At 39.8% G+C, this 21,286-nt stretch overlaps 1 protein-coding gene across 5 annotated transcripts in view; it reads left to right on the top strand.

The window, feature by feature from the left end:
• The window catches only part of LOC126354661 (myosin-11-like), a 273,554-nt gene that overhangs the window by 196,566 nt on the left and 55,702 nt on the right, over window positions 1-21,286 (top strand). For 3 of the 5 annotated variants that reach the window (XM_050004437.1, XM_050004441.1, XM_050004440.1), the window contains 2 exons: window positions 13,574-13,750; window positions 20,932-21,060. In XM_050004437.1, the coding sequence (XP_049860394.1) occupies window positions 13,574-13,750; window positions 20,932-21,060 (306 nt within the window). The remainder of the gene's footprint in view (window positions 1-13,573; window positions 13,751-20,931; window positions 21,061-21,286) is intronic. The other 2 variants (XM_050004439.1, XM_050004438.1) reach the window with 1 other exon arrangement.

Genomic DNA, 21,286 nt, shown 5'->3' with positions numbered 1-21,286 from the left:
CTGTGAAGGTCTTAATTCTTGGTGCTCCAACATACTTTAGAGCAAAACTGCTTGCTACTCTGTTGAGTGCACTAGTAGGTCGGTTTGTTTACCACACTAAGAATTGTCAGATTTCTGAAGTCCATTAGAGGTACTGCATTTGTAAGACTGATTTTGTAGTGGATTGTGATGTGGTCTCTCTCTCTTCACTGGCATTCCTCTGCATGGTTCATTGTGGTTAATTGAGGCTAGGTTTGATGTTGAATTATCGTATCTTTTATGACATTTGTTGATCTTTGATTTCTGCCTATTTTCCACTCAATGACCAGTACAATGAACAGGCAGATGGAATTATAATGGAGACCCCTTTTAACCTAGTGTTGCCGATTTGTTTATGGAGGAGTTCAAGGAATGCCTTGGAGTTGGCAGAATTGAAACCTGTGTTTTTTTCTCACATATAGACAATACTTTTGTTATTTGGCCTTATGGAAGAGAGGATTTAAACAGGTTTTTAGTACACCTTAATTCTATTCATCAACATTCTTGCTTCACAATGGAGGTGTAAAAGGATGGCTTCCTTGCCTTCCTTGATGTCTTGGTCAGGAGATTCGATGATGTGTTGGGACATGCCATTTATAGGTAGCCAACTCACACCAATTTGTATTTGCAAATTTTGGAGACAAGCACATCAGTAAGTTAGCTTACCGTGCATGTTTTCATTCGTTGCTTTCTTACGGAATTATCTTTTGGGGCAATTCATCACTAAGGAAGAAGGTATTTATTGCACAAAAACGTGTTATCAGAATAATGTCTGGGGCTCATCCAAGATCATCTTGTAGACAATTATTTAAAGAATTAGGGATATTGCCAGTAGCTTCACAATATTTATACAGCCTAATGAAATTTGTTGTTAGTAACCCAGATCACTTCAGAATTAATAGCACAGTCCACAGCTACAATACTAGGAGACAGGGTGACCTTCACTACCGTTCATTGAATTTGACATTGGCACAAAAGGGGGTGAATTATACTACCACAAAGATTTTTGGTCAATTGCCAAACAATATCAAAAGTCTGACAGACAACCAATCGGCATTCATAAGTAAGTTAAGGGAATTCCTGAATGACAACTCCTTCTGCTCCATAGATGAATTTTTAGACATAGGCCAAAGAAATACAGTAAGCATTAACAATTGTACCGTATATAAGGCTAACAATGATTATTTGGGATAAATGAATCTTGTGTACTTTGACACATTCCACATCATTACGAAAGAATCGTGTTCATGATCCATGGAACAAGTAATATAACTAGAGGCTGATAGTCATCACCATGCAGCTCAGCATGAAGGGGTACCTCATACCTCTCTTCAGACGGGACCACATCATCTCCAACTCTGAAAGTTTGTCAGTTTATTTAGCCTGTTTTAAAGTCACATTACATCAGAATTGTGAATGACAGATCAGATGCACCTTTTGTATCAACCACCGTGAATTGTTGGATTGATGATAAGGTGACAGGAAAGTGCAGGAAGCATTTCCAACAGGAATGGTCACATTCTGTGGAACTATGATGTGAAATGTGATTTTTGATCACCATTGATCACCATCTTTGATTAGGTCCTGTTTAGGATGATCTTGGTGTGAGTAAGACAGTTTCCTTGCAGTTGTGGAATGTCATAGGTTGGTCAGACCATGAGGACCATGGAGGGCATTAGTCCAACAAGGTACACTGGTTCACAGGGCACACATCTTGTCAGACCCAGAGAGTTTGGCAGCAAAAATGGAAGATATACATTCGGTGTTCTGAAAGAAGAGATACATGACCAAACAGATTCAGAAGGCACTTCAACCAGCCTTTCCACCACATGATCTAGAAGTAAAACAAGATGAGAAAAGACTGTGGCATACCTGCCCTATGCCTCATTTTTTTTTCTGCTGAAATCACCAGGATTCTTAGGAAGCACAACATCAATTGTGTTTTCTGTCCACGTACCAAAACAAAAGTGCTACTGAAAAATGTGAAAGATGACCTGGGACTACAAAAACCATGAAATTATAATACAGGGTGTTTATAAATGAATATTGGGGTTTTAATGGTTTATAATATTTATTATATTAAACTTACAGTTATAAATGATATGTCAAATGAAAGAGCAACTCAAATAGTTTCTCTTACAATTATTCAGTGTGAACACCGATCACACATCAAGTCAATAGGCGAGTTGTTCCGAAACCTTGATCAATGTGTCACGAGTAACTGTTGCAATAACACTGTCTCTAAAGTCAGATAGTATCAGAGGCTCATACACATGATTGAGTCAGATTTTGTGTGAACGTGGAGGTCAAGCATAAAATGCTGTGTCAACTGGCCCCTTGTGCCCAATCCATCGATTGGATGCAATGCCGTTTAACCAGTCGCATACTGAGTTATGGAAGTGAGGTGGTGCTCCATCTTGCCTCCAAATAAAGATGTGTTGTTCAGCTTCTTCTCATTGAAGCACAGGCCATAGCTGTAGGACATAAAGATAAGAAACATTAGTTACAGTTGATTCACTGAAAAAGAAAGGCCCATAAACTTTCTGCGGGGATATTTCCTGAGGCTAAGCATGCAAGATTCGCACTCGTTCAACATGCTTTTCAGTCGCTCTTTGTCGTTCCATAGTCTTCCCATTGTGTACAGGTATACAAACAAAACTGTTTGAGTTGCTCTTTCATTTGACATATCATTTATAACTGTAAGCTTAATGTAATAGATATTATAAAGCATTAAAACCCCAATATTCATTTATAAACACCCTGTATAGTTTGCCAGTGTGGCATGCTATACATTGGCCAAACAACTAGGACAGTGTTAAGAACATTAGAGGCACACATGACTAAGACAGCAACTAAATCAGCCATTGCCAAGCACTGTCTGGAGCTCAATCATACCATGAACTGTGATGAAACGAGGATTCTGGTATAGACTCCCAGATTCTGAGACAGTGTTATATGAGAGTCTACAGAGATGAAGGTGATGGGAAACCTCATGAATTGAGACACTGGGTACCAACTCATTAGAGGCCTGATTCCTGCACTGGAGTCACTGAAAATGCAACAGGGACAGCTGCAGTACTCCACAAAAAGAAGAACTGAGGGTGTGGATATGGGAAATCAACCTCTGATATAGAGCACCAGGTGCACTGTACTGAAGGTGTAAAGTCGCAGGGTGCTACTAGTGGAAGAGGACCACAAAGGAAACATCCAGAACTGCACCAGATTGAGAATGAAATGTGAGCATGCAGATGGGGGAATGTGACAGAAAATGAGACACAAGCGCTTGGCCTTGCGCACCACACCAACGAGGTAATGCTTAAGAATCTTTCTAGTGGGAGTGGACCACAGAGAGAACACCTGGAACTGCAGCATACCAAAAACAGAGCACAAGTCCACAAGCAGTTGCTCCAGACTGAAGAGGGAACATTGGCACTGATGATAGAGGGCGAAGAGTATAGGTACAAATACTGGGTCTGTTCCAGACAACGATCAGTTTCAGGTAGTACCTAATGAAAATAATGACTCATGTTGTCAAAGTATTGTGCCAGAATGACACTGATATCCAGCAGAATACCCAACACCTCAAGGTGCTGAACGATGACCTTGAAGGCCTGAGGAATTATTGGAATAATGTTATTAAGGAAGCAGTCGAAATTAAATTAGCTAGTGTCTGTATAAAAAGAGAGGAAATACAACATTATGAATCTAGTTACCATTGTTTGTTGTAAATAGATGTGGATGTTTTTGGTTAAATACTTCTTGGAATCCTGCTCTCTCTCTCTCTCTCTCTCTCTCTCTCTCTCTCTCTCTCTCTGGTCAAACAATAGAGGGAAAGAGTTATTGCTTCCTCTTCCGTTAGTTATTAATAATTACTGTTGAAATATAAGAAAAGGAAAGTAGCTGCTTACCATATAGCATAGACGCTGAGTCACAGATGGACGCTACAGGAAGTTTTTCACACTTTTTCACACTTAAAGCTTTCGGCCAATGGCCTTTGTCAACAATAGACGCACACACACACACACACACACACACACACACACACACACACACAGAGTTGCAAACGCATCTCTGTGACTTATCATCTCCACTAAATGGTGAGTAGCAACTTCCTTATAATATTGTTATGTTCCATCCTGAATTTTCCATTGTTTGATTTCATATTTACTGTTGACAACTTCTTATGTTGCTCATCTTTGGTTGTGTGTGGTGTAGTGGTGTTAATGTTTCTCTCTCTCTCTCTCTCTCTCTCTCTCTCTCTCTCTCTCTCTCTCTCCCTGTCCCCCCCATCCCTCTCCCTCACACACACACACACACACACACACACACACACACACACACACACACACACACACACACACAGAGTCACTCACTCTCTTCGTGTGTGTGTGTGTGTGTGTGTGTGTGTGTGTGTGTGTGTGTGTTGTGTATGTTCTGCATACTGAGGTTTTAATCTCCTTGCTCAGCACATTCTTGTTCCATTTGTGCCTTGCAAATGATGGGGCCTGCATCTGCCGAAATATCCGCGGCTGTCAAAGGCATCGCCTGGCTGTGTTCCCATAAGTAATTTGAACTTATTTGTGATAGTCTTCATGTTTTGTTTATTTCGAAAACTGAGACGAGAGGATGTGCAGCAGAGCAGCAATAGTACTTGTCTGATTAACTGTAAATTAATTTAGTCTTTGTTTATTTTTTTATGTGCTTCTGTAAAGAAGTGAACTGTACATGTGTATTTTATTGTGTAGACTAGTGGTTAGAAAATTAGTCGTAGCTTTGTTTTTGTGTAAGTGTTGTGATTATCTTTGTGTATGGCAGCTTCCTAGTGTAAATTTTCCTGGCACCAGAAACTCTGTCACGCCACAAAGTTTTAATTTTGTGCTAGTAGACAGCATACAGTTTAGATCAGAACATTTCAGTTTGAATATTTATCTCGTGCAGTAACTTTTCGGTAGTAGGTATCTGTAAATGCATCAACTTTAGTAAAGAAATTTGTTTCTGTTTAATAGCTTGTGGTCTCAGAGTACAGAGAGATATCTGCCCAGCAACTTTTAGTGTTACTTTATTCTCCTTTGGTATATTTTCAAACACAGCAGCGCCATTCTAGACCTTATATCTATTTTATACATAGCACAATATGGCTAGGAACTATGCTTGTTGTGAGCAGACACAAGTAGAGTTGGCTGCTGTGCATAAACAGCTGGAAGCTGAATTAGCAACTGTCAAAAAGCCTCTAGCTAATGCTCAAAGTTGCAGTGATGTCAGAGTGCCAGTGACAAAACCTGTGACACCTTTGTTGCAAATGGAATCCCCTGATGACCTGGATGTCGCTGGGGCTTCTGACACGCAACCACTCCGTCCTCACTCCAGAGTGGGTGGCAGACAGTGGTGGGTTCTCATGTCACTGGGCAGAAGGCAAAAGAGGGAGCAGGCTGTGCAGCTGGCTCACTACATCTTAACAACAGGTATGAGGTGCTACCCAATGTTGATGATAACTCGGAGCCAGCACAGGATGCCCTTTCCTGTTGGGCCAGCAGTTGATTTTCCTGTCCAGTATGGTCAATTACAGAGGGTGGGTATGCTTATCATTGGGAGCTCCAATGTTAGGCGGGTGATGGAGCCCCTCTAGGAGATAGCAGTCAAGGCAGGAGATCTCATCCATGTGGAGGAGGCCTTGCCGGTGGCTATCAAGCTCACTGGGTGCAACCGGTTGCATGAAGTGGCACATGTCGGCACGAATGATGCCTGCTGTTTCAGTTCTGTAGCCATACTCGGCTCCTTTCAGCAGATGGCTGATTTGGTGAAGACAAATAGCAATGCACATGGGCTACAGGCCAAGCTGTCTATTTGTAGCATCATACCCAGGGTTGACTGCGGTTCTCTGGTTTGGAGCAGAGTGGAAGGTCTAAACCAGAGGCTCAGATGGCTCTGTGATGGTATCGGATATGAATTTCTTGACCTCCACTATTGGATGCAGAATTGTAAGGGTCCCCTTAATAGATCAGGTGTACAGTACATGAAGGAAGCGGTTTCTAGGGTAGCGGAGTACATGTGGCGTGCACATGGGGCTTTTTTAGGTTAGAGAACCTCTCCTTTAGCATCAAAGTCAATTTGCATGTTGAATCAGCCACAGTGACCTCAGAGAATCTTGGTCCTCGCAGATCAGAGGTAGAAATGATTAATATCATTTTAGTAAGCTGCAGGCGCATCGAAGGAAAGGTCCTAGAAGTAGTATTGCTTACTGAAGGTTATAATGCACAAATAGTATTGGGAACAGAAAGCTGGTTGAAACCAGATGTCAAGTTCAGATTGGAATGTTTATCTTAAGGGTAGGTTAGTTGCCAGTGGTAGCTGCGGTTGCGTGATACAGGGATATTTCAGTTAGATTACATCATGGTCAGACAGAGATACCAAAATCAGGTACTGGATTGTAAGGCATATCCAGGAGCAGATATAGATTTGGACCGCAATATAGCAGTGATGAAGAATAGGCTGAAGTTTAAGACAGTAGTCAGGAAGAATCAATACGCAAAACGGCAACAAGGAATAGCTCAGTAGGCAGTACAGTTAAAGAGGAATGGACATGTCTAAAAAGAGCCATCACAGAAGTTGGGAAGGAAAACATAGGTACAAAGAAGGTAACTATGAAGAAATTATGGGTAACAGAAGAAATACTTCAGTTGATTGATGAAAGGAGGAAGTATAAAGATGTTCCAGGAAACTCAGGAGTACAGAAATACAAGTCACTGAGGAATCAAAAAAGAAAAGATTGTCAGAAGAAGAGACTCAGCATACAGGACAGTCAAAACAACCTTCGGTGACATTTAAAGCAAAGGTTGATAACATTAAGAGTGCAATGGAAATTCCACTGTTAAATGCAGAGGAGAGAGTGGATAGGTGAAAAGCATGCATTGAAAGCCTGTGTGAGGGGGAAGATTTGTTTGATGTAATAGAAAAAGGAACAGGAGTTGATTTAGAAGAGATAGCGTATCAAGTATTGGAATCAGAATTTTAAAGAGCTTTGTAGGATATAAGGTCCAATAAGGCAGAAGGGATAGATAACATTCCATCAGAATATCTAAAATCATTGGAGGAAGTGGCAACAAAATGACTATTCACGTTGGTGTGTAGAATTTATGAATCTGGCAATATACCATCTGACATTCGGAAAAGCATCATCCACACATTTCCAAAGACATCAAGAGCTGACAAGTGCAAGAATTGTCACACAATCAGATCATGCATCCAAGTTGCTTACAAGAATAATATACAGAAGAATGGAAAAGAAAATTGAGAATGCTCTAGATGACCATCAGTTTGGCTTTAGGAAAAGTAAAGGCAAGAGAGAGGCAATTCCGACGTTGCGGTTAGTAATGGAAGCAAGACTAAAGAAAAATCAAGACACATTCATAGGATTTGTTGACCTGGAAAAAGCGTTCGACAATGTAAAATGACACAAGATGTTCGAAATTCTGTAAAAAGTAGGGGTAAGTTATAGGGAGAGACGGTTCTTATACAATATGTACAACAGCCAAGAGGGAATAATAAGAGTGGATGATCAAGAATGAAGTGCTCATATTAAAAAGGGTGTAAGACAAGGCTGTAGCCTTTCTCCTCCACTGTTTAATCAGTACATCGATCAAGCAATAATGGAAATAAAAGAAAAGGTGAAAGGTGAAAGCATATCAATTATGCAATTCGCTGATGATATTGCTATCCTGAGTGAAAGTGAAGAAGAATTAAATGATCTGCTGAACGGAAAGAACAGTCTAATGAGTACACAGTATGGTTTAAGAGTAAATCAGAGAAAGACGAAGGTAATGAGAAGTAGTAGAAATGAGAACTTAACATCAGGATTGATGGTCACGAAGTCAGTGAAGTTAAGGAATTCTGCTACCTAGGCAGTAAAATAACCAATGATGGATGGAGCAAGGAGGACATCAAAAGCAGACTTGCAATGGCAAAAAGGGCATTGGTGGCCAAGAGAAGTCTATTGATATCAAATATCAGCCTTAATTTGAGGAAGAAATTTCTGAGAATGTACGTCTGGAGTACAGCATTGAATGGTAGTGAAACATGGACTGTGGGAAAACCAGAACAGGAGAGAATCAAAGCATTTGAGATGTGGTGCTACAGACGAATGTTGAAAATTAGGTGGACTGATAAGATAAGGAATGAGGAAGTTCTACACAGAATCGGAGAGGAAAGGAATATGTGGGAAACACTGATAAGGAAAAGGGACAGAATGATAGGACATCTGTTAAGGCATGAGAGAATGTCTTTCACAGTGCTAGAGGGAGCTGTAGAGGGCAAAAACTGTAAAGGAAGACAGAGTTTGAAATACAACCAGCAAATAATTGAGGACATAGGTTGCAAATGCTACTCTGAGATGAAGAGGTTAGCACAGGAGAGGAATTCGCAGCGGACCGCATGAAACCAATCAGAAGACTGATGGCAAAAAACTGGCAAGGTTAACACGGATTCCAAATGTGAATAAATCTAGGTGAAATTGAGTATCAAAGGGGGTGACTACAACTTGCCAGGTATAGATTGGGAGTGTTATGCCATCAAAACTGGTGCCAGAGACAGGGATTCGTGTGTCATTGTTCTAGATGTCTTGTCTGAAAATTGTCTTGAGCAAATAGTTAAGGAACCAACTTGTGAGGGTGTATGTCTTAGACCTCCTGGCAACAAACAGACCTGAACTTATCAAATCAATTTATGTAGAGAAAGGTATCAGTGATCATAAGGCTGTGATAGCATCTATGATGACGGGTCCTACAAGGAATGTTAAGAAAGGTAGGAAAATATATTTGCTCAGCAAAGGTGATAGGATACAAATTTCAGAATATCTCAGCAGTCAGCATCAAATATTAAGTGATGAGGATGAAGATGTGGAGAACAAATGGGAAAAAATTCAAAGGCTTTGTTCAATATGCCCTAGACAAGTATGTTCCGAATAAGGTTTTAAGAGATGGGAGAGATCCTTCATGGTTTAATAGCAGTTTTACAAAAGCTGTATGTAAACAAAGAGCACTTCATCTCAGATTCAAGAGAAATAAAAACCTAATTGACAAACAAAAGCTGAACGAAGCAAAAATGAGAATAAGGAGAGCAATGAGAGAAGCGTATTTTGATTTTGAAAGTAAGATGTTGTCAACCGACTTAAGTAAAAACCCTAAGAGATTTTGGCTGCATGTAAAATCAGTAAGTGGGTCAAAATCATCTATTCATTCTCTCAAGAATCACTCTGGCACTGAAATGGAAGATAACAGAGAGAAGGCCGAAATACTGAACTCGGTCTTCCAAAGTTGTTTCACCATAGAAGATCATAACACTGGCCCTACTTTCATTGTCATACGAATGTCGAAATGGCAGATATTGAGATGACTGATCACAGGACTGAAAAGCAGCTACAATCACTTAGTAGCGGAAAGGCGTCAGGACCAGATGAGGCACTTATAAGTTTCTATAAAGATTATGTGAAAGAACTTGCTCCCCTTCCAGCAGAAATTTATTGTAGATTGTTTAATAAATGAAAGATACTGAATGACTGGCAAAAAGTGCAGATCATTCCCATTTCTAAGAAAGGGCATAAGACAGATCCACACAATTATAGACCTATATTGTTGTAGAAATATGGAACTTGTTTTATGCTCAAGAATTATGACATTTTTTGAAAATGAACATCTCCTCTATAAAAATCAACATGGATTCTGCAAACAGAGATCCTGTGAAACTCAGCTCTCTCTGTTCCTCAATGAGATCCACAGTGCAGTGGACAACGGCACTCAGGTTGATAATGTGTTCCTTGATTTCAGTAAGGCATTTGACACTGTCCTGCCGTGCCGTTTAATGAAAAAAATATGAGCTTACAGAGTATTGGAGCAGACTTCAAATTGGATTCAAGACTTTCTTGCAGATAGACCTCAGCAAGTCGCTCTTAACGGAACTAAATTGGCAGATGTAAAGGTAATATCCGAAGTACCAGAGGTAAGTGTGTGATATGACTGTTGCTGTTTACAATTTATATAAATGATCTAGTAGAAAGCGTCTGATTCTCTTTAAGGCTATTGCAGATGATGCAGTTGTCTATACAAAAGTAGCAACGCCAGAAGTTAATAAGAATTTGCAGAACAACCTGCAGAGAATTGATGATTGGTGTGGGCTCTGACAGTTGAACTTGAACGTAAATAAATGTAACATATTGCACATACATAGGAAAAGAAATTCAATATTGCACAGCTACACTATTTGATGACAAACAGCTGGAGACAGCATTTGTCATAAAATATCTAGGCGTAACTATACAAAGTGACCTTACATGAAATGACCACATAATACAGATAGTGGTAAAAGCAGACACCAGACTCAGATTCATCAGAAGAATCCTAAGGAAATGTGGCATATAAGGCACTTGTTCGCCAGATTCTTGAGTACGGTTCATCTATCTGGGATCCCTATCAGGTAGGACTGATAGAGGAGATAGAGAAGATCCAACAAAGAGTGGCACATTTCGTCATGGGAGCATTTAGCTGGCAAGAGAGCATTACGGAGATGCTAAACAAACTCCACTGCTACCATTGAAATTTCAGGACAGCATTTTTCAGGAGGAGTCGGGCAACATATTACTTCCCCCCACATACATCTCGCATATTGATCATGAGCAGAAAATTAGAGAAATTAGAGCCAATACAGTGTAAACAAGCTGGCGTCCATAGTGGAATACTACATGTGCACCCCAGGCAATGCTAAATGAGCTAGAACTAATATGCCCCCAGACCAGATATTGGATTTTCTGGCTACATACAGGCAGACAAATAAAAATCAAAAAGCTTTAAAAAAAAATGGACCTTTTCAGGACCAACTGATTAAAAGACTTGGCTCTTCAATCGGAGTATGCAATTTTAAACATAGAAGGTCTTAGCTGAACTAAAAGTGAGTACTTATCTCTAAACTCATTGTAGATAATGATATTGATGTAATTCTAATCCAGGAAACACGTGCTCCAACTGTGGAAGACCTGTGTAGAAAAGGTAGGATCCATGGCTATGATCTTATGGGTGCTACATATCACAGAGTGTATGGTGTTGCCACCTATGTAAGGAGCAATATCGCGCATGCTCATCTCATTTCAACAAATACAGAAAATGAGATCCATTATGTTTGTGTGCAAGTGGAGGAGACCATTATAAATAATATTTACAAGCCACCAAATGTTCCACGGCCACTGGATATTCTGCTAATTATGGTCCATTCATCGATTTATGCTGGAGATTTTAGTAATCACCATGGTCACTGGAACTACGCATGTAACAATCACTGTGGTATTGCATTCAACGACTGGGCTGAAAATGAAAACCTATACCTGGTGTACAATGCCAACGATTTGGGAACTTTCTGATTGGCACTTGGCAAAGATATTACAACCCAGATCACTGCTTTGTGTCCCAGGACTGGAGAGGGTGCCCAGTGCCTCTATCGAGACAGATCATACCTAATTTCCCACACAACCAGCACAGGCCAGTAATCCTCGAAATGGGGCTCTTTGTCCCAATAGTGAGACCTGTACCATGACCCAGATGGAATTTCTGCACAGCTGATTGCCAGAGTTTTGCTGACCACCTAGATAAATATATCTGTTTTATTCTACCAGAACCTAAAAACTGCCCTCGATTCATCGGGGCTGTTCTTACTGCTGCTGAGAAGTTTATGCCTCGTGGGTACAGAAAGTGATATATACCAGGTAGGAATGAACATTGTGAACAACTTTATGAACAGTATAGCAAAACTGGCAACAGTGATATTGAAGACAACCTCCTCTAAAGTCTTGACACTGCTAGAAGAGTACAATGGTGTGAAATGACAGAAAATGTAAGCTTCAGACATTCAAGTAGAAATGCATAGAGCCTTCTGAGTAGACTTGGTGGAGTCTCCAACAAACCCAGGCAGAAACCTGGTACTTCAAGTAACCAAATCTCTAATCATGTAGTTGAAACATCTAGATCATCCCGTGACATAAAACATACTTCTAAAGTAAAGTAAGAACTCACCTCTCTAAAATCATAGTGCCCAAATGAAACCAATCTCTCTTCATCATTTACATTGGCCAAATCGGATGAGGCCTTGAAACAAACTAACCATGGGAAAATGCCTGGTTAGGATAAAATAAACCCAGAATTTCTGATAAACATGGGTAATGGTGAAAAAAAAAAACAGATGATCCGCTTCTTCTCCTACATCCAAATTAGTGGATCACTGCCAAACGAGCTAAAGAGAGAATCCAGGCGAACCAGCTGACCACCCGCAAAGCTTCTGACCAATTTCCCTTTTGAGCTGTTCTTATCAACTCTTAGAGAGGCTCATCTATAGTAGAATTAGCGGCTTCATTCTAGAACATATCTCAGCTGAGCAAGTGGGTTTCTAGCCACAGAGAAGTTGCTGCGACCAGGTGCTGGCCCTAACAACTTTCATAGAGTCTTGTTTCCAAGAAAACACGAAAACATCTGTCACATTCGTAGACCTAACTGTGGCATATGACACAGTCTGCAGAGAAGGGATGGTATACAAATTACTAAAAACAATCCAATGCCAAAGTATCCTCCAGTAATTGTTTGCTCAGTGGGGAGATAATCTACAAACAGAACCCCTTGTGCATCCCAGAACACTGATGCCATGACCTTTCCTGCCAAAGGAATTGTCTTTGCTTTCTTTGGTGGCAAAGAATCAGCATGTTTCCACTGCTTTGACTGTTGTTTTGTCTCTGGGGTATAGTAATGCACTTAAGCTTCATCTGTGGTCACAAACTGGCGCAAAAAATCTTGTTTGTTTCTCCTACAGTGGGCCAAAGATTGTTCCAATATGTCCAATCTTATGCGTTTTTGATCCAGCTTCAAGAGTCGTGGCACCCATCTTGCAGATAATTTTTTCATTTCTAATTCTTCAGTGAATGCGTGTGTGATATACCCTTTCAGATGACATCTAGCAAGTGTGAGCAATTTCACGCACTTTCAATTGGTGATCTTCCATGACCATTTTGTGCACTTCTGCAATGATTTCTGGAGTAGTGACACATCTTGGCCGACCACTGCGCGGATCATCATATAAGCTCTCCCGACCAAGTTCAAATTCATTTTTCCACTTGGCAACAGTTGAATATGAAGGAGCAGAGTCCTCCAGTGTATTCTGAAAATTGGCATGAATGTCATTTGCTTTCATACCTTTCTTTATAAAGTACTTAATCACTGCTTGAATCTCGATTTTTTCCATCTTGACAAATCACTACAGGGGAAAAACAACAGAGTCACATCACCGCCACAGCTCTCTTCCAAGAGCACTGAAATGGCACATGTTTGCAGGCAACAATCCGATGAATATCACGTGAACAACTTGTTGCCGTAGCGGTTCCGAAAACTTTTCAAACCATCCTCGTATGATCCTTTATGACATTATAAAATTAAAAAGGTAATGAATGGTCTTTAAGAAGAGAGAGATTTGCAGATATTCTTCCTTGTCAAAAATAAAAATGAAATACTAAATCACTTTTTTTTAATTGCAGAAGATATGGGAAGAAAAAGTAGTATATCATGAAAATCTTGTAACAAAAATTGAATCCAGAAAACAAATCTTAGAAAGTCAAGTTTTGCAACTGAAAGCTGAAATTCAAAGTGAGAAGAGTAAAACAGTGATAACTAACCTAAGCCCAGTTTCACATGAGAATATTTCTGAGTCTAAGGTAAGCTCCAAAGCTACATACCATTAAATTGTATGGAGTATTACAACTGCCTGAAGCTATGAATGTATGTATGTGTATGTTGAACTAGGGACCTAGAAACAACAGAGAGGCTTCATTCCTGGCGTAGTCCACAGTGGTACACAGCCCCACAACAGGCTACAGCAGTCCACTCACACCGCCACCGCCCCACACCAAACCCAGGGTTATTATGTGGTTCAGCCCTCAGTTGACCACCCTGTAACTGTCTCATTCCAGATGAGTGTAACCCCAATATTTGTGCATCAATTGCTGACATAGTGTAACTGAGGCGGTATGAGGGGAACCAGCTCACATTCGCTGAGGCAGATGGAAAACAGCCTTAAAAACTATCCACAGGCTGGCCGGCACACCAGACCGCGACACTAATACACTGGCCAGATTCGTGCCGGGGCCCGGTACGCCTTCCCACTCGGGAAGCAGTGCGTTAGACCACATGGCTAGCCAGGTGGGCACTCAAGGGTAGGTACTGATGAATATTATCTGCTGATTATAAATCTCTAATTTATCATCATTGGTGTTAGCAATTTGATACGCACGACTAGATAAAGACGTGCACTATCATCTCTGTGAATTATTGTCTTATCCGAGAAGAGGCAGAATTCTAAAATTGGCATTTTTAATACAAGTGATTTTGACAGGAAGTGCACAAAACTAATTGTATCTCAAACAGCTGATATTATTCACCTGATGCTTTTAAGGTAGATTACTTTGATACCTAAATAGTATGAACATTTCTATAGCATAGGCAGTTGTTACAATCATTAGTACATATGGATACTGCATTTTTTATTCAGCAGTTGTACTTATATTTTTAATTTGGTCCAGTAAATCGTACATGTATAGTGCAGCACATCAGATATTGGACAGGTCAGTGCAAATATGTTTTCATGTTTACATGATATTTTTTATTTTTTGATGGGTACATTTTTAAGCTCTGCTTATAATTAAACCAATTTAACTAAAAAATTACAACTGAAAATATGAATAATCTAATATTGATAATTACTGTCTTTACATGGTACAAGTTGTTGTTGTTGTTATTGTGGTCTTCAGTCCTGAGACTGGTTTGATGCAGCTCTCCATGCTAATCTATCCTGTGCAAGCTCCTTCGCCTCCCAGGACCTACTGCAACCTACATCCTTCTGAATCTGTTTAGTGTATTCATCTCTTGGTCTCCCTCTATGATTTTTACCCTCCACGTTGCCCTCCAATACTAAATTTGTGATCCCTTGATGCCTCAGAACATGTCCTACCAACCGATCCCTTCTTCTAGTCAAGTTGTGCCACAAACTTCTCTTCTCCCCAATTCTAGCTAGGCTCAATACCATTTCTTCCAAATCCATCAGAAACAAACGCAAAATAATTTTATTTAAAAAAACGGATAAAGTGCCACTAGAAGCCTTCCTAAAAGACAATTTCCATTCCTTCCGAACTGACTATGCGAATGTAGACGAGATGTGGCTCAAATTCAAAGATATAGTAGCAACAGCAATTGAGATATTCATACCTCATAAATTGGTAAGAGATGGAACGGATCCCCCGTGGTACACAAAAAAGGTCCGAACGCTGTTGCATAGGCAACGGAAAAAGCATGCGAAGTTGAGAAGAACGCGAAATCCCGAAGATGGGCTAAAATTTACAGACGCGCGAAATTTGGCACATACTTCGATGCAAGATGCCTTTAATAGGTTCCACAACGAAACATTGTCTCGAAATTTGGTAGAAAATCCGAAGAAATTCTGGTCGTATGTAAAGTACACAAGCGTCAAGACGCAGTCAATACCTTCGCTGCGCAGTGCCGATGGTACTGTTATCGATGACTGTGCCGCTAAAGCGGAGTTATTGAACGCAGTTTTCCGAAATTCCTTCACCAGGGAAGACGAATGGAATATTCCAGAATTTGAAACACGAACATCTGCTAGCATGAGTCTCTTAGAAGTAGATACCTTAGGGGTTGCGAAGCAACTCAAATCGCTTGATACGGGCAAGTCTTCAGGTCCAGATTGTATACCGATTAGGTTCCTTTCAGATTACGCTGATACTATAGCTCCCTACTTAGCACTCATATACAACCGCTCGCTCACCGATAGATCTGTACCTACAGATTGGAAAATTGCGCAGGTCGCACCAGTGTTCAAGAAGGGTAGTAGGAGTAATCCATTTAACTACAGACCTATATAATTGATGTCGGTTTGCAGTAGGGTTTTGGAGCATATACTGTATTCAAACATTATGAATCACCTCGAAGGGAACGATCTATTGACACGTAATCAGCATGGCTTCAGAAAACATCGCTCTTGTGCAACGCAGCTAGCTCTTTATTCGCACGAAGTAATGGCCGCTATCGACAGGGGATCTCAAGTTGATTCCGTATTTCTAGATTTCCGGAAAGCTTTTGGCACCGTTCCTCACAAGTGACTTCTAATCAAGCTGCGGAGCTATGGGGTATCGTCTCAGTTGTACGACTGGATTCGTGATTTCCTGTCAGGAAGGTCGCAGTTCGTAGTAACAGACAGCAAATCATCGAGTAAAACTGAAGTGATATCAGGTGTTCCCCAGGGAAGCGTCCTGGGACCTCTACTGTTCCTGATCTATATAAATGACCTGGGTGACAATCTGAGCAGTTCTCTTAGACTGTTCGCAGATAATGCTGTAATTTACCGTCTAGTAAGGTCATCTGAAGACCAGTATCAGTTGCAAAGCGATTTAGAAAAGATTGCTGTATGGTGTGTCAGTTGGCAGTTGACGCTAAATAACGAAATGTGTGAGATGATCCACATGAGTTCCAAAAGAAATCCGTTGGAATTCGATTACTCGATAAATAGTACAATTCTCAAGGCTGTCAATTCAACTAAGTACCTGGGTGTTAAAATTACGAACAACTTCAGTTGGAAGGACCACATAGATAATATTGTCGGGAAGTCGAGTCAAAGGTTGCGTTTCATTGGCAGGACACTTAGAAGATGCAACAAGTCCACCAAAGAGACAGCTTACACTACACTCGTTCGTCCTCTGTTAGAATATTGCTGCGCAGTGTGGGATCCTTACCAGGTGGGATTGACGGAGGACATCGAAAGGGTGCAAAAAAGGGCAGCTCGTTTTGTATTATCGCGTTACAGGGGAGAGAGTGTGGCAGATATGATACACGAGTTGGGATGGAAGTCATTACAGCATAGACGTTTTTCGTCACGGCGAGACCTTATTACGAAATTTCAGTCACCAACTTTCTCTTCCGAATGCGAAAATATTTTGTTGAGCCCAACCTACATAGGTAGGAATGATCATCAAAATAAAATAAGAGAAATCAGAGCTCGAACAGAAAGGTTTAGGTGTTCGTTTTTCCCGCTCGCTGTTCGGGAGTGGAATAGTAGAGAGATAGTATGATTGTGGTTCGATGAACCCTCTGCCAAGCACTTAAATATGAATTGCAGAGTAGTCATGTAGATGTAGATGTACCTCCCCATTAGTTACGTGATCTACCCACCTAATCTTCAACATTCTTCTGTAGCTTCTATTCTCTTCTTGTCCAAACTATTTATTGTCCATGTTTCACTTCCATACATGGCTACACTCCGTACAAATACTTTCACAAACCACTTCCTGACACTTAAATCTATACTCGATGTTAACAAATTTCTCTTCTTCAGAAACACTTTCCTTGCCATTGCCAGTCTACATTTTATATCATCTCTACTTTGACCATCATCAGTTATTTTACTCCCCAAATAGCAAAACTCCTTTACTACTTTAAGTGTCTCATTTCCTAATCTAATTCCCTCAGCATCACGTGACTTAATTCGACTACATTCCATTATCCTTGTTTTGCTTTTGTTGATGTTCATCTTATATCCTCCTTTCAAGACACTGTCCATTCCATTCAACTGCTCTTCCAAGTCCTTTGCTGTCTCCGACAGAATTACAATGTCATCAGCAAACCTCAAAGTTTTTATTTCTTCACCCTGGATTTTAATACCTACTCCGAATTTTTCTTTTGTTTCCTTTACTGCTTGCTCAATATACAGATTGAATAACACAGGGAATAGGCTACAATCCTGTCTCACTCCCTTCCCAACCACTGCTTCCCTTTCATGCCCCTCGACTCCTATAACTGCCATCTGGTTTCTGTACAAATTGTAAATAGCCTTTCGCTCCCTGTATTTTACCCCTGCCACCTTTAGAATTTGAAAGAGAGTATTCCAGTCAACATTGTCAAAAGCTTTCTCTAAGTTTACAAATGCTACAAACGTAGATTTGTCCTTCTTTAATCTTTCTTCTAAAATAAGTCATAAGGTCAGTATTGCCTCACGTGTTCCAACATTTCTACAGAATCCAAACTGATCTTCCCGGAGGTCGGCTTCTACCAGTTTTTCCATTCGTCTGTAAATAATTCGTGTTAGTATTTTGCAGCTGTGACTTATTAAACTGATAGTTCGGTAAGTTTCGCATCTGGAGAAAAGAGAGCCACTTGTATGAATATCAAGAGCTCAGATGGAAACCTAGTTCTAAGCAAAGAGGGGAAAGCAGAAAGGTGGAAGAAGTATATAGAGGGTCTATACAAGGGCGATGTACTTGATGACAATATTATGAAAATGGAAGAGGATGTAGATGAAGATGAAATGGGAGATATGATACTGCGTGAAGAGTTTGACCTGAGTCAAAACAAGGCCCCAGGAGTAGACAACATTCCATTAGACCTACTGACAGCCTTGAGAGAGCCAGTCCTGACAAAACTCTACCATCTGGTGAGCAAGATGTATGAGACAGACAAAATACCCTCAGACTTCAAGAAGAACATAATAATTCCAATTCCAAAGAAAGCAGGTGCTGACAGATGTGAAAATTATCGAACTATCAGTTTAATAAGCCAAGGTTGCAAAATACTAACACGAATTCTTTACAGATGAATGGAAAAACTGGTAGAAGCCAACCGTGGGGAAGATCAATTTGGATTCTGTAGAAATGTTGGAACACTTGAGGCAATACTGACCCTACGACTTATCTTAGAAGATAGATTAAGAAAAGGCTAACCTATGTTTCTAGCATTTGTAGACTTAGAGAAAGCTTTTGACAATGTTGACTGGAATACTCTCTTTCAAATTCTAAAGGTGGCAGGGGTAAAATACAGGGAGCGAAAGGTTATTTACAATTTGTACAGAAACCAGATGGCAGTTATAGGAGTCGAGGGGCATGAAAGGGAAGCAGTGCTTGGGAAGGGTGTGTGACAGGGTTGTAGCTCATTCCCAATGTTATTCAATCTGTATATTGAGCAAGCAGTAAAGGAAACAAAAGAAAAATTTGGAGTAGGAATTAAAATCCATGGAGAAGAAATAAAAACTTTGAGGTTTGCCGATGACATTGTAATTCTGTCACAGACAGCAAAGGACTTGGAAGAGGAGCTGAACGGAATGGGCAGTTTCTTGAAAGGAGGATATAAGATGAACATCAACAAAAGCAAAACGAGGATAATGGAATGCAGTCATATTAAGTCAGGTGATACTGAGGGTATTAGATTAGGAAATTAGACACTTTAAGTAGTAAATGAGTTTTGCTATTTGGGAAGCAAAATAACTGATGATGGTCGAAGTAGAACGGATATAAAATGTAGACTGGCAGTGGCAAGGAAAGAGTTTCTGAAGAAGAGAAATTTGTTAATATGGAGTGTAGATTTAAGTGTCAGGAAGTGGTTTGTGAAAGTATTTGTATGGAGTGTAGCCATGTATGGAAGTGAAACATGGATGATAAATAGTTTGGACAAGAAGAGAAGAGAAGCTTTCCAATTGTTGTGCTACAGAAGAATGCTGAAGATTAGATGGGTAGATCACATAACTAATGAGTAGGTATTAAATAGAATTAGGGAGAAGAGAAATTTGCGGCACACTTTGACTCGAAGAAGGGATCGGTTGGTGGGACATGTTCTGAGGCATCAAGGGATTGCCAATTTAGTATTGGAGGGCTGCGTGTAGGGTAAAAATCATAGAGGGAGAGCAAGAGATGAATACACTAAGCAGATTCAGAAGGATGTAGTTTGCAGTAGGTACTGGGAGATGAAGAAGCTCGCACAGGATAGAGTAGCATGGAGAGCTGCATCAAACCAGTCTCAGGACTGAAGACCACAACAACATCTGGTATGGACATCAGGACAAGCTGTAATTAAGTGTTCATTCCGAAGTTCTGTCACAGCTACATTTTTCTTAGTTTATAGAATGTTTTGTTTTAAAATCTTGATCATTTTAATATGGGCAGAAAAGTTTAAATTTGCTTTTAAGAGTTTGGTTATTTTTTAACCTTATTACAACAAAATTTTTGAAAGAGTGTTGTGTGACTATTTTGGTAACTCAATTTATTGTATAGGAAACTAATATTTTGAATCTCTATCATTTTTGCCCATTGTGAGGAAAACAGATTTAGATTATTCCTACCAGTCCCATTACCAAAGTTACAATAAACTGAAACACCCCTGTCCCACATACTTTTCATTTTATTGAGTAATATTATAAAACTATGTGGAAAATCTATGCTTTTGTCTTTTCTTTGCATGTGATGTGCGAATAATCAATATTCCTCTTACTCGATTCCTATATGTCTTTTATTCCCCATAGTATTTTAATCTCAGATGTTACCTGTTACTTTTTCTCACTTATTCTTGGGTCGACTTTGATCATTTGAGGGGGAATTTAACTTGAAACATGGGACAGACAAGTTTAAAATTAATTAAATTCCTCATTCATTGTCTCCAAATTCCAAACACAACAGAACATGTTGTACTATGATTAGTAGGTTTTGATGTCAATGACAGTAGGTCATATAATGGAATAATTTATTGTAGATCTTGTGAGTAAAACATGACTGCCTGTCTCTATAACAAAAATAAAAGTTATTTGAGAAAAACTGAGTTCTCACCAACAGGTTGAAGAGCAGACACAAAAGATACTGACATAAGAACAAAATATTGAGTACTATCACAATATACACCTGTTTTACCATAATTTCTTTACAGCTGTTATTTTATTATTGTTCCTTGTGTTTATGATATAATAAATTACTATATTTGTGGAGCGATATTTTTTTATTGTAAAGTATTAATATAGTGGATTACGATGAACATGGGTTGATATTAATAATCAACATACTTGAAACTTCAGCAGGACATGGATTCTGATTCTCCAAAAAGTGTCATAAGGCAAGAAAGAAGCAGCACACAGAAAAAAACTACATTTGACAACTGGAGTGATACTACTGAAGATTCCTGTTTGGACATTGCTCTCTATCAGGTAAGGAGAATAACTGTACTCTGTCATCATCATCGTCGTCATTATTATTATTATTATTATTATTATTATTATTCATTAATCATAATCTATCTCCAGCTGAACCATTTCAACCCAAATGTTTTCATGTTTCTCCTCCTCCTCCTCCTCCTCCTCCTCCTCCTCCTCCTCCCCCCACTCCAGGGTTAGGCCTAGTGTTTGTTCCAGTCTCACCATCTGTTCCTCAATC

This window comes from Schistocerca gregaria, chromosome 3, assembly GCF_023897955.1.
Source record: "Schistocerca gregaria isolate iqSchGreg1 chromosome 3, iqSchGreg1.2, whole genome shotgun sequence".
NCBI lineage: Eukaryota > Metazoa > Arthropoda > Insecta > Orthoptera > Acrididae > Schistocerca > Schistocerca gregaria.
The sequence above is the reverse complement of the archived record's forward strand: the minus strand, read 5'-3'. Positions and strand labels throughout refer to the sequence as shown.